At 42.4% G+C, this 22368-nt stretch overlaps 1 protein-coding gene across 1 annotated transcript; it reads right to left on the bottom strand.

The window, feature by feature from the left end:
- Positions 1–569: 569 nt before the first annotated feature.
- Positions 570–20674, bottom strand: LOC119227287 (protein PALS1-like). The gene is made up of 17 exons (XM_037485938.2): positions 20484–20674; positions 12606–12897; positions 10075–10252; positions 9686–9786; positions 8248–8355; positions 7484–7561; positions 7237–7377; positions 6622–6783; positions 5269–5346; positions 4981–5164; positions 4805–4876; positions 4411–4482; positions 3920–4087; positions 3739–3828; positions 2666–2778; positions 2433–2543; positions 570–2341 (listed from the first exon to the last, which is right to left on the bottom strand). The coding sequence occupies exons 2-17, from the start codon at positions 12792–12794 to the stop codon at positions 2165–2167; spliced, it is 2022 nt and encodes a 673-aa protein (XP_037341835.2). The 5' UTR covers positions 12795–12897; positions 20484–20674; the 3' UTR covers positions 570–2164.
- Between the last annotated feature and the right edge of the window lie 1694 nt (positions 20675–22368).

Genomic DNA, 22368 nt, shown 5'->3' with positions numbered 1-22368 from the left:
AACCAGACCCAACACGTTGCGCAATACAAGGAAAACCAAGCGATGGGGGTGATCCGGCCGTGTTCACTATGGGATTGGACTCTGTCCCACTCCAGGGATCCCACATGGCATAGCAACAATCCTTAGAACAGCCCCCCCGCGTGGCTCATTTATTCTACTACATGTGATCTCCTTCCCTCAAAGCCAGCTGATGGGGAGATGCTATTGGAAATGTAGTTCTTCAAAGCTATACGTCTTTGCACGTTAAGGTAGGCGGGTTTAAAATGACATCTTCTAATAGAATTATGTTTTCACTTGGGAACAGTACATGTGACACAACCCTTCATCGCGAGAATAAGAGAATAAAATGTTCAACTCATAGCGCTGACTCAGCATTACAGACGGGCCAATACTGATCCTGAACCTCGGCTGACAGATGTTTTTGCACCTGGATTTCCATTTATTGGAGTTACCTTCAGATATTGGTCAACCTGTCTTAACATTTTGTTGGCCAGAACTGTTCAGGAAAAATATGTTACTGTAGAAATATCACATGCAAAACAAATCTGTACTTGAAGAAAGCTCAAAGCTTAATTTTCAATTAACCATTTATTTATTTATTCATTGTGAATATTCATACAAAAAGCAGATTTACTCAAGAAGTGATGTCTGATTGATTAACCTTACATTCAACAGTTAATTTGCTGAGCTCCGCCCCCTTCTCCTCCTGGACCAATGGCAGTTGAGGCAAAAGGTGAAACCTGCAATCCTATTGGTGCATTCTGGAGTTCATAGATCTATTTTACAATATTACAAATATATAAATGCTTTAGCCAGTGATGAGTGATATTTTGTCAGGTCTATCTCAGATCAGAATAATACTTTGCTGTCGTCAAAGACAGGTGCACACACACACACACACACACACACACACACACACACACACACACACACACACACACACAAATCCATTCACACAAACACCCACACACTAAATATATAATAACTCAGCATCACAACTAAAACTACAACTTCCTGATTTCCTGTACCTGCACAGGCTCAGACGTCACTACTACCTAAATGTGATCACACAGGACAGAAAGACAAAGCCGTCAGAGAGGAAGAATCAAGTGCTGCGTCCTTAGTTTTAGTGTTCATTGTAGTAGCCTCGACAGAGCGCTCAGTCAGTGTGAAGAAGGCCACAAAGACGTCTGGGTAAAGTCAGCGTCTAACGCACTGTGTGTGGGTGTGTGCGTGTTCTTTGCAGCGTGGATCTAAAAGAGCACTTCATGAATCTCAGTGTCACGTCTACTTCTCACCAGGGGCCTCTTCTGTGCTCAGAGCCAACCTGTTTCAGACAACAACTAAAAACGCCTCAACACAAAATCTAATTCTTTACAAGGTTTCTTGACACTGCATTAAGTTCAAATAATGGTGAATGTGATCATTTAACTATTGGAAATCATAACAATTGAAATGCTGACAGAATCAAGGCAAAGGGTGCGTCATGAACGAGGCCTCATTTTGGAGTAAGTTAAGACGAAAAGGTCCACATTTGGTCTCTAAGAATGAATATGATAAGAAAAAGATGAATGTCGCACACCAACCAACATCTGTCCATTCACACAATGCTAATCCACTTGTAGATTTGTCCTTTACAGTGCCAACAGGTCAATACATTCTACTTCTTGTACTCTGCAGATCAATGGAGTGTTAGGGTCAAAGGTCAGAAAAGACAAACGTCAAGATGTTCTGACTATAAAGTGGGAATCACAACAAAAGTCACATTTCAACAAATGTAGAGATAAAGTCATAGTTTGCTAAGGAAGACAATAATTATTTTAAGAATATACCATTTACTGAAGTTGTAATATTATTTTTACTTAAAACTACAAGAAAACGGTTTTATGAGGAAAAGGTCGCGTAGAATTCGGTCAGGTAAAAATCTAATTGAATTTCTTAATATTATGACTAAAACTATGTTAATTCATATGATAGTTGTTTTATCATTTATCTCTTAACATTATGACATTGTATTGTAAAAAACCCACTTTAGGTTGCAATATTATATGTAGTGAAATAACAACTTTATCTCGAATAATTTCCACTGTAAAAGCACTTGTTCTCTCCTGGCGGTGGCCTTAATACTCCATCGAAGCTCAGCAGTGTCACAGTGTGTGTGTTCTCAGCGCAGCCAGGAACAAGGCACCCACTGGGGTTCAGTGTCCAGCTTGTTGATGAGTCGTAGCAGATCATTGAAGGCTTTGTCCTGGTCCGTGTTTACGATGACGCCATCAAACAGGTGGCCGCAGCTCTGCTCCATCTCCCGCGCCTTCTCAATGACGTCCCGCAGCTCCTCGGGCTGTCGGACACACACACACACACACACACACACGAGATGTAAACACTGGCGATACTTAACCATTTGAGAGAAGGCACACCAGAATAAATACCTTGGGGTTCTTGTTGTCTTTAGCCAAAAGGGCTCGGAGTCTTTCTTGGGAGGGCGGAGCTATGAAGATTATATACGGCTTCAAGTCAGAGCTCCTGACCACCTTTAGAGCCTGCACAAACACACACACACACACACACACACACACACACACACACACAAACAAACCTTTTAGCCCGTGTTCTGCAGGATTGGTCAGTGTGTGTGTGTGTGTGTGTGTGTGTGTTCACACACCTGTGTGTGCAGACAGAGCACACAGATCTTTCCAGTGTTGATGACCTGTCTCACTGAGTCTGTACTCGTCCCGTACAGGTTCTTCTCATAGTCTCCCGACTCTATCAGCTTCCCTGGGACCCACAGGCACAATTCAATTATTAATTACAATTAAAAAGCATCTGTGTAAGACTGGATAACATGTGGATGAGACAATATCAAGCTTAAGGAATTTACATTGTAAATGTTAATTTCTGTGCATTACTTTTATAACTGAACACATCATGGAAAGCCATGCTGTGCTTGCTAATAGCGGTTTGCTGTCTACATTGTGATCATGGAAAGGCAGACAGTGGCCATATCACAGTGTAATGCTCCATCAGTGAGCGGTGGTGTTCCTATAGACTGCATGTAAGACGTCGACACAGTCACCATCTTGTGTCTGTACAACCAGCAGTAACACTGGAAGGTGCAGCTAATCCCCACAAAGTGCTCAATAAGCCATTAAGCTTTTAAAATGTTTACAATGAACTTTTCATGAATTAAAACACACTGTGGGAGGATATATCAAAACACAGATAACACCCGGACTGGACAAGGCCGTGGTAACAGGATGTCAATCACAGTTGCCCCGCCCTAAACTATCCCATGCTTCATGGGCTATTTGACTCTAAATGGACCATAGTTCACTAAATTAACATAATGATGTATTGAAGAAGACTAGATATGGAGACCATACACATATAAATACAATGTTTATTGAGTGTAGAGTAATTCTCCTAATAGACTTTTAGAACAAAGTAGTCGCCCCGTGATGGCCAGTAGAGAGAATGCAGATTTATGGCACCTCGGCACTGGCTTCAGTTTCAGGCTATTTAAAGTTGACATAACTATATACACTGTAACTTATCTAAAGTATTAGGATGCCAATACAGCTTCCAACACTAACAATAACACTAGGCTCATAAATGATTATTTTGTCAATTGATGAGTGAAATATACATAAAACATCAACATCAAAACAGCAATGACACTGAGCGAAGAACGTCCCCCTAAATGATCCATCTACAGTATCTGATAACATGAAACCTTACCTGCTGCCAGCTCCGCCTCAAAAGTCTGACGAGATACAAAGTGGTAATCACGGCCACTCAGCTCGCAATCCCGGCGGCTCCGCGTGGTGTCTACACACACACACACACACACACAGACTAGTATAGCCATAAAACACTGAAAAGCCTGTGTGCAGTGTGTGAACGTGTGTGTAAGTCTTACGGGGCACAGCTACAGCGAAGCGTTCTGGTTGGCTGTTGAGCAGTCTCTGTCTAAGCTCCGCCTGCCCGCAACTGGTTGGACCAATCAGTGCAATGGGCCGTTTCCTGTTGGCCGGCTGGTGGTACAGAGCCATCTCCTCATAGGTGAGAACCTCCTCGTTATCAACGTCTGGGCCAAGGAACAGAAAGTATGAACAAGGTACAGAGGGGGAAAGCTGGACAGAAACTGAGGATATCAGACTGAAGCAAACGATGGGTAACTTGACAAAACGCTGAGAAGAACAGTTTAGGTCCTTTTAAAGATTCAGACTCTGCCTTTTGTTTTTTATATAAACTGGCGAGACTTTTCTCACAAGTGTACCAATTTAATTCTGTAAATGAACAGTGTACCTCACACCCCATTAGTCTTTCCACATGCAGTGCTCCTAATAAGCAGTCTAATTTTTCTTCACAGCTACAATTTAGACAGTCCAAATACTCCAGTTACCGTACCATCATTCCTGTTAGTGTTGAACAGCAGCTTCTTTCTCTTCCTCTTGTTCTTCTTTGCGCACCACAGCTTCCCTGTAACGAGCAAACCATCTTGAAACACCCGTGCTGCATTGGACCATGCATTTATTAATTGCTTATTTCATTTTAGCACGAGGAGTTGATGTATGGTGGGAAATGGTTTCCTGTCTGTTAGCTAAATGAAGATCAGGAACTCACGAAGCCCCGAGTGAAAAACATATCTCCTGTGGTCCCTCTGAACGTTAATTCAATCATTATAGACATTATTCCCCAAACTATATGCTGTACATTGTACACCTGACTGTACAGTATGCTCTGAGCTGGTCATTCACAGAATTATCAAATGTGTCATGGTGTAGAGAGGAAAGCATCGGACCAGACTTCTCTGGCTCCTTCTCTTCTTCTATGGTCTGTTTCATGGCTTCTCTCTGCTGCTGGAAACTCTTCCCTGTGGAAGAAAAGAGAATGTGAGTACAACAAACAGCGGCCATCGAGTTTGACTTAAGTACTCTTCAGATGCTCTCAAAAAAAGAAAGAAAAAGAAGCAAGTACCTGGTACCAGTCCAGCTAGAGGCTGGTTGTCCTCGTCCCCGTCCCGGTACGCCTGCCACCAGTTGGGGTCTGACTGGCTGATAATGTGGAGAATATCTCCTTTCTGGAAGGACAAGCCCAGCTCTCTGCACGGCACGTATGGGTCATCTGATGGGTCGTAGTCGAAATGGGCCTTCACGTGGATCTGTGGGAGCGAGAGAAGGCCGACGGGGGAAAAGAAGTCAACACCTTTTCCCACCTGTCTGTCGACACCTTTTCTAATCCACGCATCAGGTGTTCACCACTCACCACAGACTCTTTGACAGGAGGAGGTTTGTTCTGAGTGCTGGGAATAAGCACAAAGGTCAACAGGCCGTGCATGTCCGCCTGTCTCACACACACAGACAGACACACACACACACACACACACACACACACACACACACACACACACACACACACACACACACACACACACACACACACACACACACACACACACACACACACACACACACACACACACACACACACAGAGAGAGCACTTATTATTTATCAGCTATTATATACAGTACAAATGCATTGAATCTGGAGACTGCCTTTTTTTCCGTTTACTCTTGTGTTCAATGTAATGTATACCACCATCAATACAAAACACAACAAAGAATCAGCCTGATCACAAATCAGTGGGATAGAGGTAGGGTGTGTGTACAACATCTAGAAAGGCTCCACGTGCACACATATTTCTGGTGTGCTACAACTACTGACATTTCTAGACGGGAAAATCACTTTTACAAAGTGGTCTAAATGTTTCACCTTAAAAAAAAACACAGACAACAGACACAAAAAGAGAAAATGGCTAAAATATGGCATTTAGGACACAACAGACTTAAAAGAAACAGCATAGATTTGATTTATTGATTAAGGAACTGTGTCAAACAGCTTCAACTTTCAGTCCGGACCAGCCCTTAGTTAAGCTGCTCTAGACTTAGACTGCCGGGGGACTTCTTAGGACACACCGAGCCCCTCTCTCACTCTGTCCTTCTACAATAACCCATGTTTTATTAATGCACATCACTAATTCAGCTTCTTCCCTGGAGCTATTTTGTTTTTTCTCGCCTCACAGGTCTCCGTAGATCGTGGTTCCGTCTGGACCCTGGTCCTGAGTCCTACCGCTATTAACACCATTGATAATTCCATTTCTTGTAAACATTAATGTGCTACACTAATTCAGCTCTCTAAAACTGTCATCATAAGCCAACATTACACTTTCCTAAAGTATCTGTGCTTTCCCTCCCCACAAAGTTCTGTGGATGGTGGTTCTATCTGATGGTGGTAGCCCCTGCAGTGGTCCTGCCGTACACCTGGCTTACTACTCGCAATTATTGAATCATCTCTGTTAGAGGAACTGAATGTCTTGTACATCTTATACATTGTTCATTCTGTACACAGGACGTCCATTGTAGTCTGTCCATCTCAGGAGAGGGATCCCTCCTCTGACGTTCTCATGGTTTCATCTAGTGTTTCCCCATGGACAGAGTTTTTCCTGTGCCGATGTGAGGGTTTCAGGATGTTGCATGTGTACAGACTGTAAAGCCCTCTGAGGCAAATTTGTAATTTGCGATTTTGGGCTATACAAAATAAAATGAATTGAATACTTACAAGTATGTCAAACACTTGGTTGACATCTTTTCCTCTGATTTCCACGCCGTTTATCTCCAGTACTTCATCTCCTTCTGATAAGAGTCCGCTACGTTCAGCTGCTCCGCCTCGAACGATGCGACTGATCACGACGCTTTCCATCTCGTTACGGACAGTCGCCCCCTACAGGACGCACACAGAAGCACAGCGGAATGACTGCACGTCCTGGTTACTTACACATCACGTGATCTCCAGGACATTGACTCCAGGAAAGAAAAGGCTGGTACTTTACAAAGAATAATCAGCAATTATACTGTGTAATATCTCATTATTTACAGAGAATGTAAGGAGTGCATTTTTCCTAAAAAGGAGAGCTTTACACGATTTACGGACCACAAAAAAAAGAACAATATTCCGAATGTTTTATCTTGAGTTCAACTACTGGTTCAAGCTTTGGAAGATCATTTTATTGAGATTAAATAAAGCTACACAATGTTGATTATTCTAAAAAGTTAGATCCTCAACCTCATTCTCTCGTTTCTATATTCACTGTTGAAAATCTTTTAATAAATATTTGATGAATTGATGGAATTAGAAGAGAAGTACTTGACTACTTAGTTGCGCTCTCAGTCTTACCAGAGGGATGTCCTGGGCTTTTTCTATGCGAACTATCTTCACAGTCTCTCCTCCCCACTGGGTCAGAGTCTCTCCTTCGGAGGGCAGCGGCTCAGGCTGCATCTCTGTCTCCGCTATGCTGTCATGTGCCAGGAGCAATGACTGGACATCATTCACACGCGCACACACACACACACACACACCTCAGCAATAGGACTGCAGACGATTCTTTAATGTCTTTGCCAATGAGTGAGCTGCTTGTCTCTACCTGGATGTGTGTGTCCGACAGCAGGCTGTGGAGTTCCAGGCCCTCTTTGTTCTGACTTGACTGGATGAGACTTCTCGTCTGAAAACCGTTGCAACATACAACATCTTTGGCATCATCACAAGTATAGTATCAATGTAGCAGCTATTTAAAAACAAACATTTGCAGTGAGTCATTAGGCTATAGGGCGATGACAACTGTGGGTTCATCTGAAGATTATGGGTGCGCATTGAGAACAGAGAAATAATTAGATCTGGGTCTAATCTAGGAGTTAACAGTCCCATCATACAGGGACACGTATACAAGTAAGAAGAGAGGAGATCTGAAATGATAACCTCAAGGAGAAACTGTGTTGCAGCAACCATTATTTTAATTATAATTCGACATGGAGCAGAAATAATGTGCTGCTCCTTAATGAGATTCCACAGAAATGAGCCACGAACAGCTAGCCAATGGAAAGAAAGCACTGCGGTAGTCACCCATAAGATCCAAACTTCACAGAATAAAAACCTTTCTGTCTTTGGCGCTCCTTCTGATGAATCTACTCTAGTTTGAGCCAAATGGACTGCGGCAGCATTCATTATAAACGGACTGCTCGTTTAAATTGTGATCGCACCATAAAAGAGTTGGGTTTGTGCACAGCTCTAATTGATGCTGAACAGAGCGGCTCTGTCTTCAACCTCGTTATTACAGTATACACTCACTGACCTGAACTCTCTCTGTGTGTGTGTGTGTGTGTGTGTGATGAACGTGATGCTGTGATATACCTCCAGGGCCAGCTGAAGAGCCTGTTGTGTGTGTGGGTATGGAGGAGAGGGCCGGTGCATGCTGGTGGCCACGGCATTATGGATCTTCAGGGCCGACTGGAAGTCAGACTAAAGGAGAACAAAGAAGACAGTAAGTATGTGCATGTTCTCCATTTGACGTCACTATGCCTCATTGTTTCAAATCACAGTGCATTTTTGTTGCTGTACACCCCTGAGTCAGACTAAGCCGAGGGGACGCTGCACTGCGTCTCTGTGCCTAGGTTTTGTTAGGTTTTGCTGTTGGCCCTAGTTGATGGTTGCCTTTTGGCTGATTCAGCATGCAGAAACAGAAGTAGGGAAAAGCAAGCAAAGTCAGGAGGGCGCACAGAGGGTTCTTCTCATTATGTTTGGTCGATCAATTGCATTAATTAATCTCCATCACAACATGGAATGAGGTAGTGAGCGACCATTTATGTGTTTCATGAACAGTTACTATATCATCAAGAATTTCGATCCAGACCAAAACATTATATTGAGACTGCCAACTGCACCTTGCAATACCAGAGGTGCACTTGTATCTATAAATCTTCTAGTTCTGTTTTTTTATTATTTATTTTATATCCTGTAGACATCCTGTAGACAGCCGTTTTGCTACAAACACTAAATATGTGCAAATTGAATGTCGCAATGCCGCTGTGATGTCCAAATCAAATACAGTTCAAATAAATAAATGTCTAACAACGGCTGGTAGATCAGCCTGTTTATTTCTGTAAGCTGTAGCGCAACATGCTACCTTTAAATGGCAGCAGCTTTTAAAGCTCAGTCACCTGGAGAGTGGAAAAAAAACTCCAGTGTTTGGACAGGAAAATAATATGCCTTAGCGTGCACATGATCCAAGTCAAAGAAGACATAAAATGTGTCACATTAGCTCAGTTAGTTGTTAAATCCTTTCTGAAAGCCTCTACAAAGAAACAGAAACAAAGCAGCGTTCCTCTCATAGTCAATTATATAATGGTGCTTCAGCAAAGACTTCATCATATTTTGTGTAGAAGAGGGAAAATTATTTAGGGACCCTAATCTCCATCTCAGCAGGACAATTTGGGGGGGAGGCAGAAACAAAAAATGACACTAAAACTACCTTCCTTTTATGTATGTCCACTAAAAAGATTCATGCAAATGTCGCTTCAGAGGGCCAGTGGGAGCGTTCTGGTGCTGATGACTGCTTCCACGTTCCAGTAAAGAACACAGGATTATATTTGACCATTGGGGAAGTTAAGCTCTCTCTGCAGCCTGCAGCATCTGCGCCCCCCCCCCCCCCCCCCCACACCCTGAATGCCTCATTCCCAGTGTACGGATCTTGTTGTCATGGATGATCAGCTCAGACGGCATTCTTTTTAAATCCCTTCAACCTCGGAGTCTTCAAAATAAGACAATAACTTATTGACCGCCGCAATGGTACCTTGTTGAGTAGCGCGAGGACCAGCTCCACGTCATGCTGACTCTGCTGGTCGGACAGGCTGCCTCGGACCTGCTTCAGGGACAGCAGCAACTCCTCCAACTCTGCAAGAAAACACGCACGCCAAACACATCTTAATAGCGGTTGATTTTTACCTAGCGTCACAGATTGACTGGAGACAAAGGCTTCTACTTCATTACTGACAGTCAACAAATTTGAAAGTCAACATGGCAAGAGTTTTCATTAGCGTGATGGTGTGTCAACATTACCTCCCAAAACAAAGTTTTAATTTAGCTTCCCTCAAGAACCTTGTGTGCTCGTCTCTCCCCCCCTGAGGAATTTGTCTTCCTTACATTTCCTCCTCACCCAGATCTGTAAGTGTGTGTTTTTACCCAGCAGTGCATGTGTGTGCTGAATGCCGAGTGGCGGTTGCTGCGATGTGTGCGAGTCCTGCAGGAATGTGGGGTTGTCGATGCCGATGTGGGGATGCTGGGAGAGCTTCCTGAGTCGGAGCGAGGCATTCAGGTCCAGCTGCCGACCCTCCTCCTCTCTGCGACGACGCAGATCTTCCTGATACACAGAAATAAATGCATCAGATAGAAATAGAACTGAACAATGGGGAACTCAGTTGTGATGCACTCATAATTTACTTTGTAATGTTAATTTGCAAAAATCTGATTCTTACATGGAGCTACAAATCTTAAACGATTATTAATTCAATTGACTAACAAGAGGGTATGTGACCTCATTTCTCTAGTTTTATTATTTTATTTAAAAATTTAATAATTTGAACGATGGTTTAATGATTTGTTACTTTTACAGAATAAGTAAAGTATGAAGATCTTCTGCAACACATCGTTTACCATGATATAAAGCAACAGAACACGTCTTTGTGTCATTCTTTGTATAATGTAAATGTTCTTATATAATCACGGTCATGGCCAGCTGAAACCATACCACAACCAACCAATATGTGTTCAGATTGTGCCAATCTGGAGACCAGGTAACTCTTTCCTCATGCTGAGCCACAGCCAAAACTAAGGGCACCAAGGTAATTATAAAAATAATTACAATTCAAAGTTCCGCAGTATTTCTCAACATCTCCCCTCGGCCGGTACCGGTGTGTGGGTCATTTGGTACCGGGCCGCAGCAAAAGACTAAATACTTACAATATTTCCGTTTGATTTATTTTTCGAGTCTGAACAATGTTTTATTTTAAAAAATGACCGGATTCCCGATAAATTTATTAACCACATCAAAGCACCCGCCCTTACTCGCGCCTGTTCGAGCGGCTTTGTGAGGAGATGGACACGGAGCACAGACACCTTCTCTTATACACAGAAATAAGATGGTTCTCCCGAGGGAGATCGCCAGCCGCTGCAGAGATTTCTCTCAGAAAAAAAGTCCCTACAGGCAGCACATTTCAGTGACGGGGAATGGGTTGCAATGTTAAATGTCACCATAGCGACCAGAGAGTGGGGGCAGAGAAGATGTTACTCATGTTATGTTGTTAGTGCGATGTTATGAGGACGCTGCAAATAAAGTTGCATTCGAGTACACAGTGGATTCACGTTTATTATTCTATTTAGAAAATACCACAGTTTTTATGCCGGTCGTATCATTTTATTTTGTGTATTTTTCCGCCACACCTTGGCTGGTCCGTGAAAATATTGTCTGACATTAAACCGGTCCGTGGTGCAAAAAAGGTTGGGGACTGCTGGTGTAGTAGATATGTTGATGGCACACTGGGCGCCTTAGTGAGTGTTGTTGCTGACCATGTCCATCCCCTCATGACCACAGTGTACCATCTTCTGATGGCTTCTTCCAGCAGGATAATGCACCATGTTACAAAGGACATTTTATCATCTCAAACTGGTTTCTTGAACATGACGATGAGTTCACTGTACTCCAATAGCTCCCAGTCACCACATGTCAATCCCATAGAGGAGCTCTGGGGTGTGATGGAACCGGAGATTCACAACGTGAATGTGAAGCCGACAAATCTGCAGCAACTGCGTGATGCCATCATGTCAATACGGACCAACATCTCTGAGGAATGTTTGTTGAGAAAGTATGCCAGAGAATTAAGGCAGTTCTGAAGGAAAAAAAGAGGCTCCAACCTTTCCCTAGCAGGGTGAACTTAACAAAGTGGCCGGCGAGTGTATATTTAGTCAGTGACATGGTGGACTACATGCAGCCCCTCCCAATAGCTCTCCCACAGGCGTGATGAGAAGGAGGACTGCTTGTGTAAACATTATTTAATGAATGAAAATGTGGGTGGAACCATCCGTAGTTACAGAGCAGTGACAGTTTTTTTAATGGGTGTATAATATTAAATCTACAACCAGATAAGATTCCTTTATTATGAGAAGCTAGTGTTTCCGGTATGAGATGTGTAGGAACAACCTTAGGATATATATCGCTCTACTCCAGCTATTCTGTGTTGGGAGTCAAAGGTGTAAAGTGTTGCTTCTCTTTGTCCTGTTGACAGTTGGCCTCTGTGTCCCGATTGGTCTACTGCACAGAAAGGTAGTCAAGGTGAGGGCTATTCAAATTGTAGTAACTTTTGGAGGATTTAACGTTACAATTCCTTATATTTTATGAAGGTATTGTGGGGTTTGTTTTTGAATTCAGAAAAAGCAAAGAAACGGTTTACCTTTACTTACTTTCACCGAAAGTGTAAAATAGCATACCTAAATGAAGCGCAAGGTAACAGAGTATTACATACTACTAGTACTGGGACATAGTGCAGCACACTGGACTCTTGTTTCCACTCTACAGGTCTGTTCCCATTTCAGGATTGTACTTCATTGCGTGGCAATTCATCAGCCTGGGTTATCTTTTGCACATTATAGCTAAATTCGAATTGCATGTTTTTTGCAGCTTTAATGTCAAGTGCTTTTATAAGTGTGTGTGTGCATACCTGGTGCTGTCGTATCCTCTCCAGCTGTGTGGAGCGTCGGATTGGCAGCGTTCGACTCCCCAGCTCTCCTGGACAGTCAACGGCCATCTCCCGATGCTGCTGTCCTCCCCTTAGCTCTTCATCGCCTCCTCTTCCCCTTCCTCCTCCTCTTTCCTCAGCGACACGGCCGTTCAGGTGGGAGGTCGTCATGCCTCGGAGTGGGCGTGTGTGAATTAGGCGGACGTTACGGTATGTGTATCTAGATATCAGATGGTCTAGGAGGGCAGCTCAGTAAACGGGGCGGCCATGACACCTTCAAGGGGGGAGGAAGCAGAAAATTGGGTTTTTCATTTGGTGGGGGGGACATAATTTCTCAAACATCAGGTATCCATTTACCTGATGTAAACACTCTGGTATGAATGCTCAAACACAGACGGAATGGGTGTTAAAAAAAACTACACAACTATCTGGACTGACTGAGCAACTCATTACTTAACTAGTTAACAGCAGTCTCAACTTACAACTGGTAAAAGATTCATGTAATTAAGTGGGAGATACGTTTGTAATTCCGGCTGTTCATTGCAGAGATCACATGATCTGGAGAAAAACGCTTCAACAAGATGGCAGTTTAGTTTTTCCCGATCCTGTGAACTGCTTCACTGTGAAACCAGAGTGCTGCAGGGCTCCTACAACCCAGCACGCCACTCCATGAGGACAACAAGATGAAACTAAAGTTGTAGGAAACAGCTGAACAAGGTATTTCTGTCACTGACAATTAGACTGGTCATAAGGGGAAAAACACAAGTGACACTAACAGCATTAATAATGGAGTGTCAGGGAGCCAGCATATCCACTGGACTTTTTTTTAATTTCTTTTATTTACAGTCGTGTTGTTTTCTACCCTCACGTGCACCTGGCAGATTTTAAAACAGATTAAACTCATCTTGAAATCTACAATCAAAACTCTAATTTTTAAGAAAGTTTGTTACTTAACAATGAAAAAGTAAAAGAAATAAAGACAGCTAATCAGCATCATAAGAAGATGAGATTTGAAAACATAACCCTTTTTTATTTTAAATACAGCGACTCATGTGAAATAACTTGGTGGAAGCCCCAATCGCCCATTATGAGGAGATACAGTTTAGTTTCAGGGCTATGACATAAATACCCAATCTGTTGATTCATTATTAATTAATTATCCCCAACGTATGAAACTGTTCTTCACCACAATCAGGATTTCACTCAATTTCAGCAAATGACACACCAGACAGCTATTGTATGGAAATAAGTGTTTGATTTTCTGAGTCCCCCTCCCGCCATCTAGGTCAGTCTACCACATCATCATCACAACCCCCCACTTTCCACCTGTAACCATGACAACGGCTTTGTCAGTCGCCGGGTGGTCACCCCGAGACACACACACACACACAAGTAGCTAGAGGGTAAAAATAAAACCGGTAAGATGGATGGATGCCTTATCTCACTGCCACAATAACAACAGTACGTTGATATGCTATCTCTTACCAGCAGGACTGTGTACACACACACACACACACACACACACACACAGGTCCCATGATAAAGTTGTGTGGAATGCGAGGCAGCCATGGGAACAAAATTCAACTGATGGGGGATGGGTGTGTGTGTGTGTGAGAGCCATCAAAACAGACGACTCATTCTCAGTGTGGGAAACGTTGGATGACAACAGAGTCAAGGGGACTTGACTCTTTGGTTATGTTCTCTTCAGAAAAGTGACGCATGGTGAGATCCACTTGGTGAGATCAGCATCATGGCTCAGTGTACTGTGGGTTTACTAGGAGATATCAGTAGGGTTTAGGTGCCTGGTGTTTGACACGTTCCTCCATTGCATTTGAAGCACACATCAGCAGGCTAGCTCATCATTGTGTTACAGAAGCAAAGCTTTTTCTCTGGATGCCTCAGGTTTAGTAGACAAATAGGTCTATCCCAACAGGAGACGCTGAAAGATCCTCCGGAAATCCTTGTTGGACTGCTTTTACCTTTATATTGCTTGCACTCAGAACACTGCAATATCAGCCTTTTATTAGAAATGCGACTTAGTTCAGTCCAAGTCCGATTAGTAAGTGAATATGAAAAATTGAAAAAAATGAAAAGAAAATTACAGTCAGGTATTCAAGTCAGGTTCCTTAAAAAAGCGCTCTGTCTGCTGGTGGGAGCGAGACTTTGAACACTTCTTGGGAGGCGGTGTGCCGCGGGGGGCAACCCCCATAATATAACGTGTGGGGAAACACTGACAACCACACGCACACACACACACACACACACACACACACACACTACACAAGGCTAGTGTCTACGCATAACATCAAAAGCTTAAGAATATTATTCAAAATAAATGACCGCGTTGCACCCTTTGTTGGTCCTGAAAGGTGACCGCCCAACCACTTGTCTCCTCTGTCCTACACTCTGTAATGCTTAACATGTTCAGCGGAGATAACCATTTGGATGCACTTAAATTAAAACATCCAAAAGTCACAGCATGTTAACCAATGTAAAAAGTCTGGAGCCCAGATAAATCATTTTCTTTTGTTTCCTTTATAATTTTACTTCCTTTAGTGCTACGTATATTTCGCTTGTTCTATTGGATTGAATCATTGTGCTTTATTATGTAGACAGATGAACATTTATAATGGCAATAACGGGTCCTTGAAAGAGTCTTTTGTGTGAGAGCTAGTGCAGCAATGGAACAATGCTACAGGGTTAGGGTTAGGTTTAGGGTGGAACCATCCGTAGTTACAGAGCAGTGACAGTTTTATGAAGGTATTGTGGGGTTTGTTTTTGAATTCAGAAAAAGCAAAGAAACGGTTTACCTTTACTTACTTTATGAATTTTCGGACACCGAAAGTGTAAAATAGCATACCTAAATGAAGCGCAAGGTAACAAGAGTATTACATACTACTAGTACTGGGACATAGTGCAGCACACTGGACTCTTGTTTCCACTCTACTGGTCTGTTCCCATTTCAGGTTCGTCCTTCATTGCGTGGCAATTCATCAGCCTGGGTTATCTTTTGCAAATTTGAATTGCATGTTTTTTGCAGCTTTAATGTCAAGAGCTTTTATAAGTGTGTCTGTGTGTGTGTGTGTGTGTGTATCGGCCATCAGGGAGAGGGAAGTGTGTGTGTGTGTATATATATATCCAAACACACATAGTAGCATGCAGTAGTCGGGCTGCGAGCACCACTCAGACATATTCACACATGTGTCAGTGTGCAACTGCCATGACCAGTGGATGACACATTATCAAACAGGTGCCGTGCACTAATGCTTTACTACAAACTAATTCTATAGAGAATTTACTAATTCAAAACAATGAGGCTGGGTACAGTTTCCTGTGCACGGTCCCGCTGATGAAGACCTTGGGCCATCTCCTACTGAATCTCTGCCGTCAGACCAGAGTCTAGAAAAATAAGTCTGCTAAACAAACACACCGAGAGTTGATAAGCTGAAAACACAACATGACGCACACGCACAAACTTACACAGACTCACACCACCATCTGCTGCCACAGCTTACCCCCTGGTGTGCATGTTTGAATGTGTGTCTGCATGTGTGTCAGCAGTTAAACAACAAGCTCCTTGATTGAAGGGTTGGGGACCGTGCATCTTCACTGGCTGCTATATGGCAGAGTTGTGAACTCAGATACCGTATTTTCGCGACTATAAGGCGCACTTAAAATCCTTTTTTTTCTAAAAAAACGGCGCGTGCGCCTTGTAATCCGGAGCGCCATATATATGGCTCAATTGGTTGATCCATACTGGTTAACAAGGATCCATTGGAGGGAAAGTCTGGTGCCAGCAGCCGCGGTAATTCCAGCTCCAACAGCGTATTGTAACGGACTGTGTTTTCATGTTCTGGAGCGGCGTTGCACTTTACAGAGTTTTGGGATGGTCAGTGAAGGGCGCACAATGTTACGTCACTCATCTTAGTGCCACCTATGGGGACGCGGGAATTGTTGTTGTTTTGGAGAGCGATGGTGTGTTTTTGTTCGGCGTAGGCTACGGCCGACAGGAGCCTGTTTCTCCACAATAAAAGCAGAAGATAAGCACATTGTCCAGAGACAATTAGCGAGAGTGGCTACAGTACATTAAAGCTCGTAGTTGGATGTCGGGATCGCGCTGACGGTCCGCCGTCTGTTCCAGCGCTGCCTCTCGGTGCAAGATGCACCAAAGCATTTTCCAAGAATGTTTTCATGAATCAAGAACAAAGTTGGAGGTTCAGAGATATTGTTAATATCCACATTAACGTTTGAACAACGTTACCATGGGAGTGAAGAGTTTTCAGAACGCTTAATAACGTTTGATTTAGCACAGCCGATCTAGTGGATGCATAACGCAGCCCCAGTCAAACGTTTCACTGCAGTTACTTCTATGCGCCTTGTGATCCGGTGCGCTCTATATATAAAAATAGTTCTAAAATTGGCGATTTATTGAAGGTGCGCCTTGTAATTCAGTGCGCCGTATAGTCGCGAAAATACGGTACACTCTTTTAGAGAAAGACAAATGCCTTTTAAATCACTATTCATACAGAATATGTCAGTGAGGCGTTCAAGGTCATTCTGCAATGCAAACTGGGTAATGTGAGAAAGTTTCATCTTGTCTGCGTTTGCTTCCCTTTGGGAAACAGCAAATCAGTCTATTTCTGCTCCACTCAATTACATAGAAGTACACAAAAATGAAATGGAGAAGAAGCTGATTGCAGTGGCCAACTTCTCTACAATGTGCAAAAACACACTGGAGCACATCGTAGCTGTGAATGTACTGAAGCCTGTATGTCAATGGGGGAGGTTTAGCACTCTATTTTAAAAAGGGGGAATACAAGCATCATTGACATAAGAATTAAAACACTATTACAGCTATTTGGTTTACATTCAAAAACATTATTGCAGTAGTTGCTTTCAGAAATTATTTTTTTCTTTTGCAGGTTTAAATACAAACTGTGGACCTGATAATGAAGATGTTTGGGTAGTGTTCCTGGGACTCTGAAACCAACCAATATTACGGGCACAGAGAGAGTCAAGCAGTCTGTCTGTGTGAACTGTGAATGTCACTGGGAGCAGAAGCAGAGCTGCCTCTTATCTTCTCTTTTTTACACACACACACACACACACACACACACACACACACACACACACACACACACACACACACACACACACACTTTGAAAAGGGCTGTACCACCCTGTACCAGACAAAGAGAAAAAAAAATGAGCCCAAATGAGGGAGAGGGGGGCAATATAGACACAAGCTCAGTTTCTGTTGAAATACTTAAAGGAATTTATGATGCACAGAATTCAAATTCTCTTTTTGACTGTATGGCCATTAGTCTGTATGTTGTTGTTTATAATAAGTCACTGAAAGTAGGCTAAGTAGTTCCTACTGGAAGTGGCGGGTTTCACTAACTGACATCACACTGAAATTAAGCACATGAGAGGCTATGTTCGGGACAGAAAGGTATCCCGGTATTTTATTTTCGAAAAGGTTTGCCGCTCGATGGCTGGTCAGCGAGTTAGCCTGTTTGCTTTTGCTGCCTGCCAAAGAGGAACATCATTTGTTACGGCGACACACTGGTATCACTGTATGTGAAGAACTCATATCATATCATCCCATTCAACAGATATACCGGCGAGCCTTAGATGACACCGACCAGGTGACAGCATCCGCCCGAGCGTGCTCATTTCTAACCCTTATTTGGGGATACATCTTTATTTGGCAGGGGTCCTAATCAAGTCAGAGAACTTGAGGCACAATGAGAGTGAGTAAGGCTACGAGAGAGCATTCCAGAGAACAAAGGACTCATGTGTTTTGCTGCCTGTGGCCCAACGTGCCGGTCTTCATCTCTCTGGTTTCTAGCTCACAGTATGTTTGCATAAAAGTCATGGTCATAGTGATGTGACCTCGTAGCTGCAAAGGAGTCTTTCGAAAGGTCCGTTCAGAGCTCGAGAGCACAGACTATGAACCACATGCACCTGTAGCTCAGTGGCTGGCGGCCTATAACTAATGGGAAGGTACCTGGCTAGTAAGACATTCCTACTGTGTATCAAAAAAAGCTATGAGAAATTACTAAAGGTGGAAATCTCCAGAGGCACCCAGATAGATTATCACACTACCCAAGTCAGGATACGATATTATCAGGTTACATTATAATCACCATTATATTATTACAATATGTAATTATCACACCACAGTATTTCCACTATACGAAAGTTGGGATACCATTAGCATAATACAATGTTATGATAATAGATAGAGATCATCTGATCTCGGAAGCTAAGCAGAGTAGGGCCTGGTTAGTACCTGGATGGAAGACACCCTGGGAATCTAGACTTTTCCACTTGCAGATCATGTAGTTCGTCAACATCTCTAAACTTTTGTAACTACATCTATACTATATTAGTATTTTTTTATTTTTAAGTGAGTCGTTAAGCGAGGCTCAAGTCTAAACCTGTTAGCAGCGTACCAACCGCTGGTGAATATGTATGACACAACAAAAAGCCTTTCCCTTTCAGGTTAAACGCAGTCCTCATGCTATGACATGTAATGACATCAAACAGAAGCTACATACACTCACACTAAAAGAAAAACACTTTACGTAATAGACAATATTTATTTAAAATACACTATGTGTTTAATCCCTAAATCCAGCGGTTATAAAGAACACTAAATCCATCTGATAATACCTGTGGTTAAATGCATAATTGATATTTTCAATGTGGCTTGTCATTCAGCGTCACACTTCAGCGGTGAGAGACAACACCTTGTTCCTAAAGGAAGAGGAATTTGTTGCATGACAGTCAATTGTCCCTACCACAGTTTGTTTAGGTTTACGAGAGCGTAAGCTTCCCCCGAAAACACAACACAGCACCCAGCTACATGTTGTGAAACCAACATTGGAAATGAGCATAGATAATCCCATCCGTGCTGACAGCTTCCTGCACCGAGCATGACACAACAAGGGGGTCAATCATTCACTGGCGTGAGCGACCACAGTGCTGGTCTTTAGATTAGGGTTCGCCTCTCTCTTCCAGTGTGTGCTACTTATTTGCATTCCAGCCAAACTCACCCAGAATCCTGCAGTCTAAAAAAGCAGACTCTATATCTTACTGTAATACATTTATACATGGACAGTTTGCAATTAGATGAAAACACAGGAAGACAAATGAGATGAACCTGTTTTGACTTCAAGCTGATTTTTTTTAGCAGTAGTAGTATGAGAGCAAATTGATGGCAAACTTTTTCCGAGAGGGTAAACTCGTTTGAAAAATATATCTGTTGACGTTACATCTATGTCCTCAAACTGTCCTCAAAATGTCCTCAAATCCCCAAAATGTCTTATTGAGATGGGAATTGAAAAGTCTCGGGTCTGATTGTAGCAGGCCGTAAGTTACAACTTATCATTAACAAAAACCACGTCATAATGTAAGAATCCAACAAGTATAAGTACTTTAATTTAACACTACTCAAGCCAACGCAAGTAAAACTGTTAAATTATCCTGGCAAAACACAAACGTATTGTTAACAGTTACAAGCAGCGTCAATCTGATCCAGCGATGCGAGTAGTTTTCCGCGTCGGACCAGGCGGGTTGACAGCTAGCTAAGCGAACAGCGTTAAGTGACGTTAAGTCTCTGTTAACGTTGATTATCTTCATTTTACACTAGACATTAAGTTGACTCCGTTTTTACAAAGCGTTGGCACAATGTTAGCGAGTAGTCACCCTGAAAAACTCACTTTATGTAACAAGTGTGGGTAACGTTAAGGTTAATCAACGTAATCAGGCTAATGCTAGTAGCTAACTGGCTAGCTTGCAGCTTCCTGCAGCACCTGTTGATAACAAAGCAGCTTCAGACACGAGAATACTTACTCTTTTTCTGAGCCCTCCGCGTCCTCCTTTAGCAGCCAAATCCAAATGAAACCTCGTTCTTCACAGTTACTGTCTTACAACCAGTCGTGGTTCTCGTTCTACTTTTCAGTTTCACTCTAACAGACTATTTGCTCGCGAATCGGACACAGTGCGAACCTCACCCGCCTCCTCCTCCTCCTCGCAGATGTCATTTCCAGCTCCAGACAGGGGGAGGAGACGACCCACCACCAACTAGATAAGACAATGAAGCTGATTGGATACGGCGACGAGGAAAGTCTGATTCAAACCAATAGAAACTGTTGTTGCATCGGTGGAATGTAGCTCTACAGCACGACAGTAAACTTATTACTATTGATCGATCTCCATTAGACAAGCAAAGATTAACCACAAACACACGTTTGTATTGTACGGTGGCCCTGAAGTGCAAAGCAACATTACAAAGAATGAAACACTTTTACAAAGCTTGAGACAAATTAACATTTTGGAAAACAAATTAACATGTACATCTAGATGTGTACATGTACAGTGTACATTGTACATCTACATGTTAGATGTACACTGTACACATTGACGCACTAATATTTAGATGTCCATAAAGACACTTTATTATATAGATGTCCACAAAGATGCACGAACATCTACATGTCCATGAAAACACACTATCATTTAGCTGCTCACAAAGAGACAATAACATTTAGATGTACACAAAGAAACACTAAAATGCAGATGTACACATAGACAGACTATTATATAGATGTCCACAAAGATGCACGAACATCTAGAAGTCCAATAAGACACACTAACATTTAGATGTCTACAAAGAAACAATAACATCTAGATGTCTACAAAGACACACGAAAATCTAAAAGTCCAATAAGACACACTAACATTTAGATGTCTACAAAGAAACAATAACATCTAGATGTCTACAAAGACACACGAAAATCTAAAAGTCCAATAAGACACACTAACATTTAGATGTCTACAAAGACACACGAAAATCTAAAAGTCCAATAAGACACACTAACATTTAGATGTACACAAAGGCACATTAAAATGTCACCTTTGTGTACATCTAGATGTTAGTGTGTCTTTGTATACAACCAAATGTTAGTTCTACACAAAAGCACAACAATATGTAGATCTAAACAACGACACACTAACATCTAGAAGTCCAATAAGACACACTGACATTTAGCTGCTCACAAACACACAATAACATTTAGATGTCCACAAAGACACACTAATATGTTGAAGTCCAATAAGACACACTAACATTTAGATGTACACAAAGGCACACTAACAAATCTAACATATAAACGTAGTTTTCTTCTCATTCAGTCTTCCTTCTTTTTTTTGGGATAAATTTGTGTTAACTGCTCCCAAAATGACAAAATCTAAATCCTGTTAATCGGCTAATTTATTGACTCCAATGTTAATGGTACCTTGCTCTTAAACATCTTGAGTCACTCAAATCAGCCAACAATTCAAAGGGTTTGTTCTCAATCTTTATACCATACTTCATTCATTCATATTTCATGGTGTAAACTAGTTGCAGCGATAAGATTGTAGTAATCCTGTCTATGTGGCCCACCTGGGATTTGGGAGAGGTTTTCTCATTGTTTATGGTGTGTCATCATATCCTTTATGTTCACATGTGATGTCAGACCTCAGAAATGATATCACCGTGGTGACAGAGGATTCACTCGTCCAATCCGAGCCACTGACCCAAATTGCTAACCCACCAGAAGAAGACACAGATGTGAGCCACAGGAGAGCGAGCACCAGACGCTGTGCAAACCAGCTGCAGGGTACGAGGCTGGCACATGTACTATTGGATGAGATGAACTGCTCTCTCCCTCTTCCCCCAGGAAGAGTCCGGCGG

The sequence above is a fragment of the Pungitius pungitius genome, chromosome 14, assembly GCF_949316345.1.
Source record: "Pungitius pungitius chromosome 14, fPunPun2.1, whole genome shotgun sequence".
Lineage (NCBI taxonomy): Eukaryota > Metazoa > Chordata > Actinopteri > Perciformes > Gasterosteidae > Pungitius > Pungitius pungitius.
The sequence above is the reverse complement of the archived record's forward strand: the minus strand, read 5'-3'. Positions and strand labels throughout refer to the sequence as shown.

What these genes read in the sequence shown, in the direction of transcription:
- LOC119227287 (XM_037485938.2), bottom strand. Translation starts at nt 12,794, where the DNA reads ATGACGACCTCCCACCTGAACGGCCGTGTCGCTGAGGAAAGAGGAGGA. An exon ending in CTCCTGTCAAAGAGTCTGTG is followed by an intron (nt 5,165 to 5,268) that starts GTGAGTGGTGAA and finishes TCGCTCCCACAG; the next exon opens with ATCCACGTGAAGGCCCATTT. An exon ending in TGAGGCGGAGCTGGCAGCAG is followed by an intron (nt 2,779 to 3,738) that starts GTAAGGTTTCAT and finishes TGTGGGTCCCAG; the next exon opens with GGAAGCTGATAGAGTCGGGA.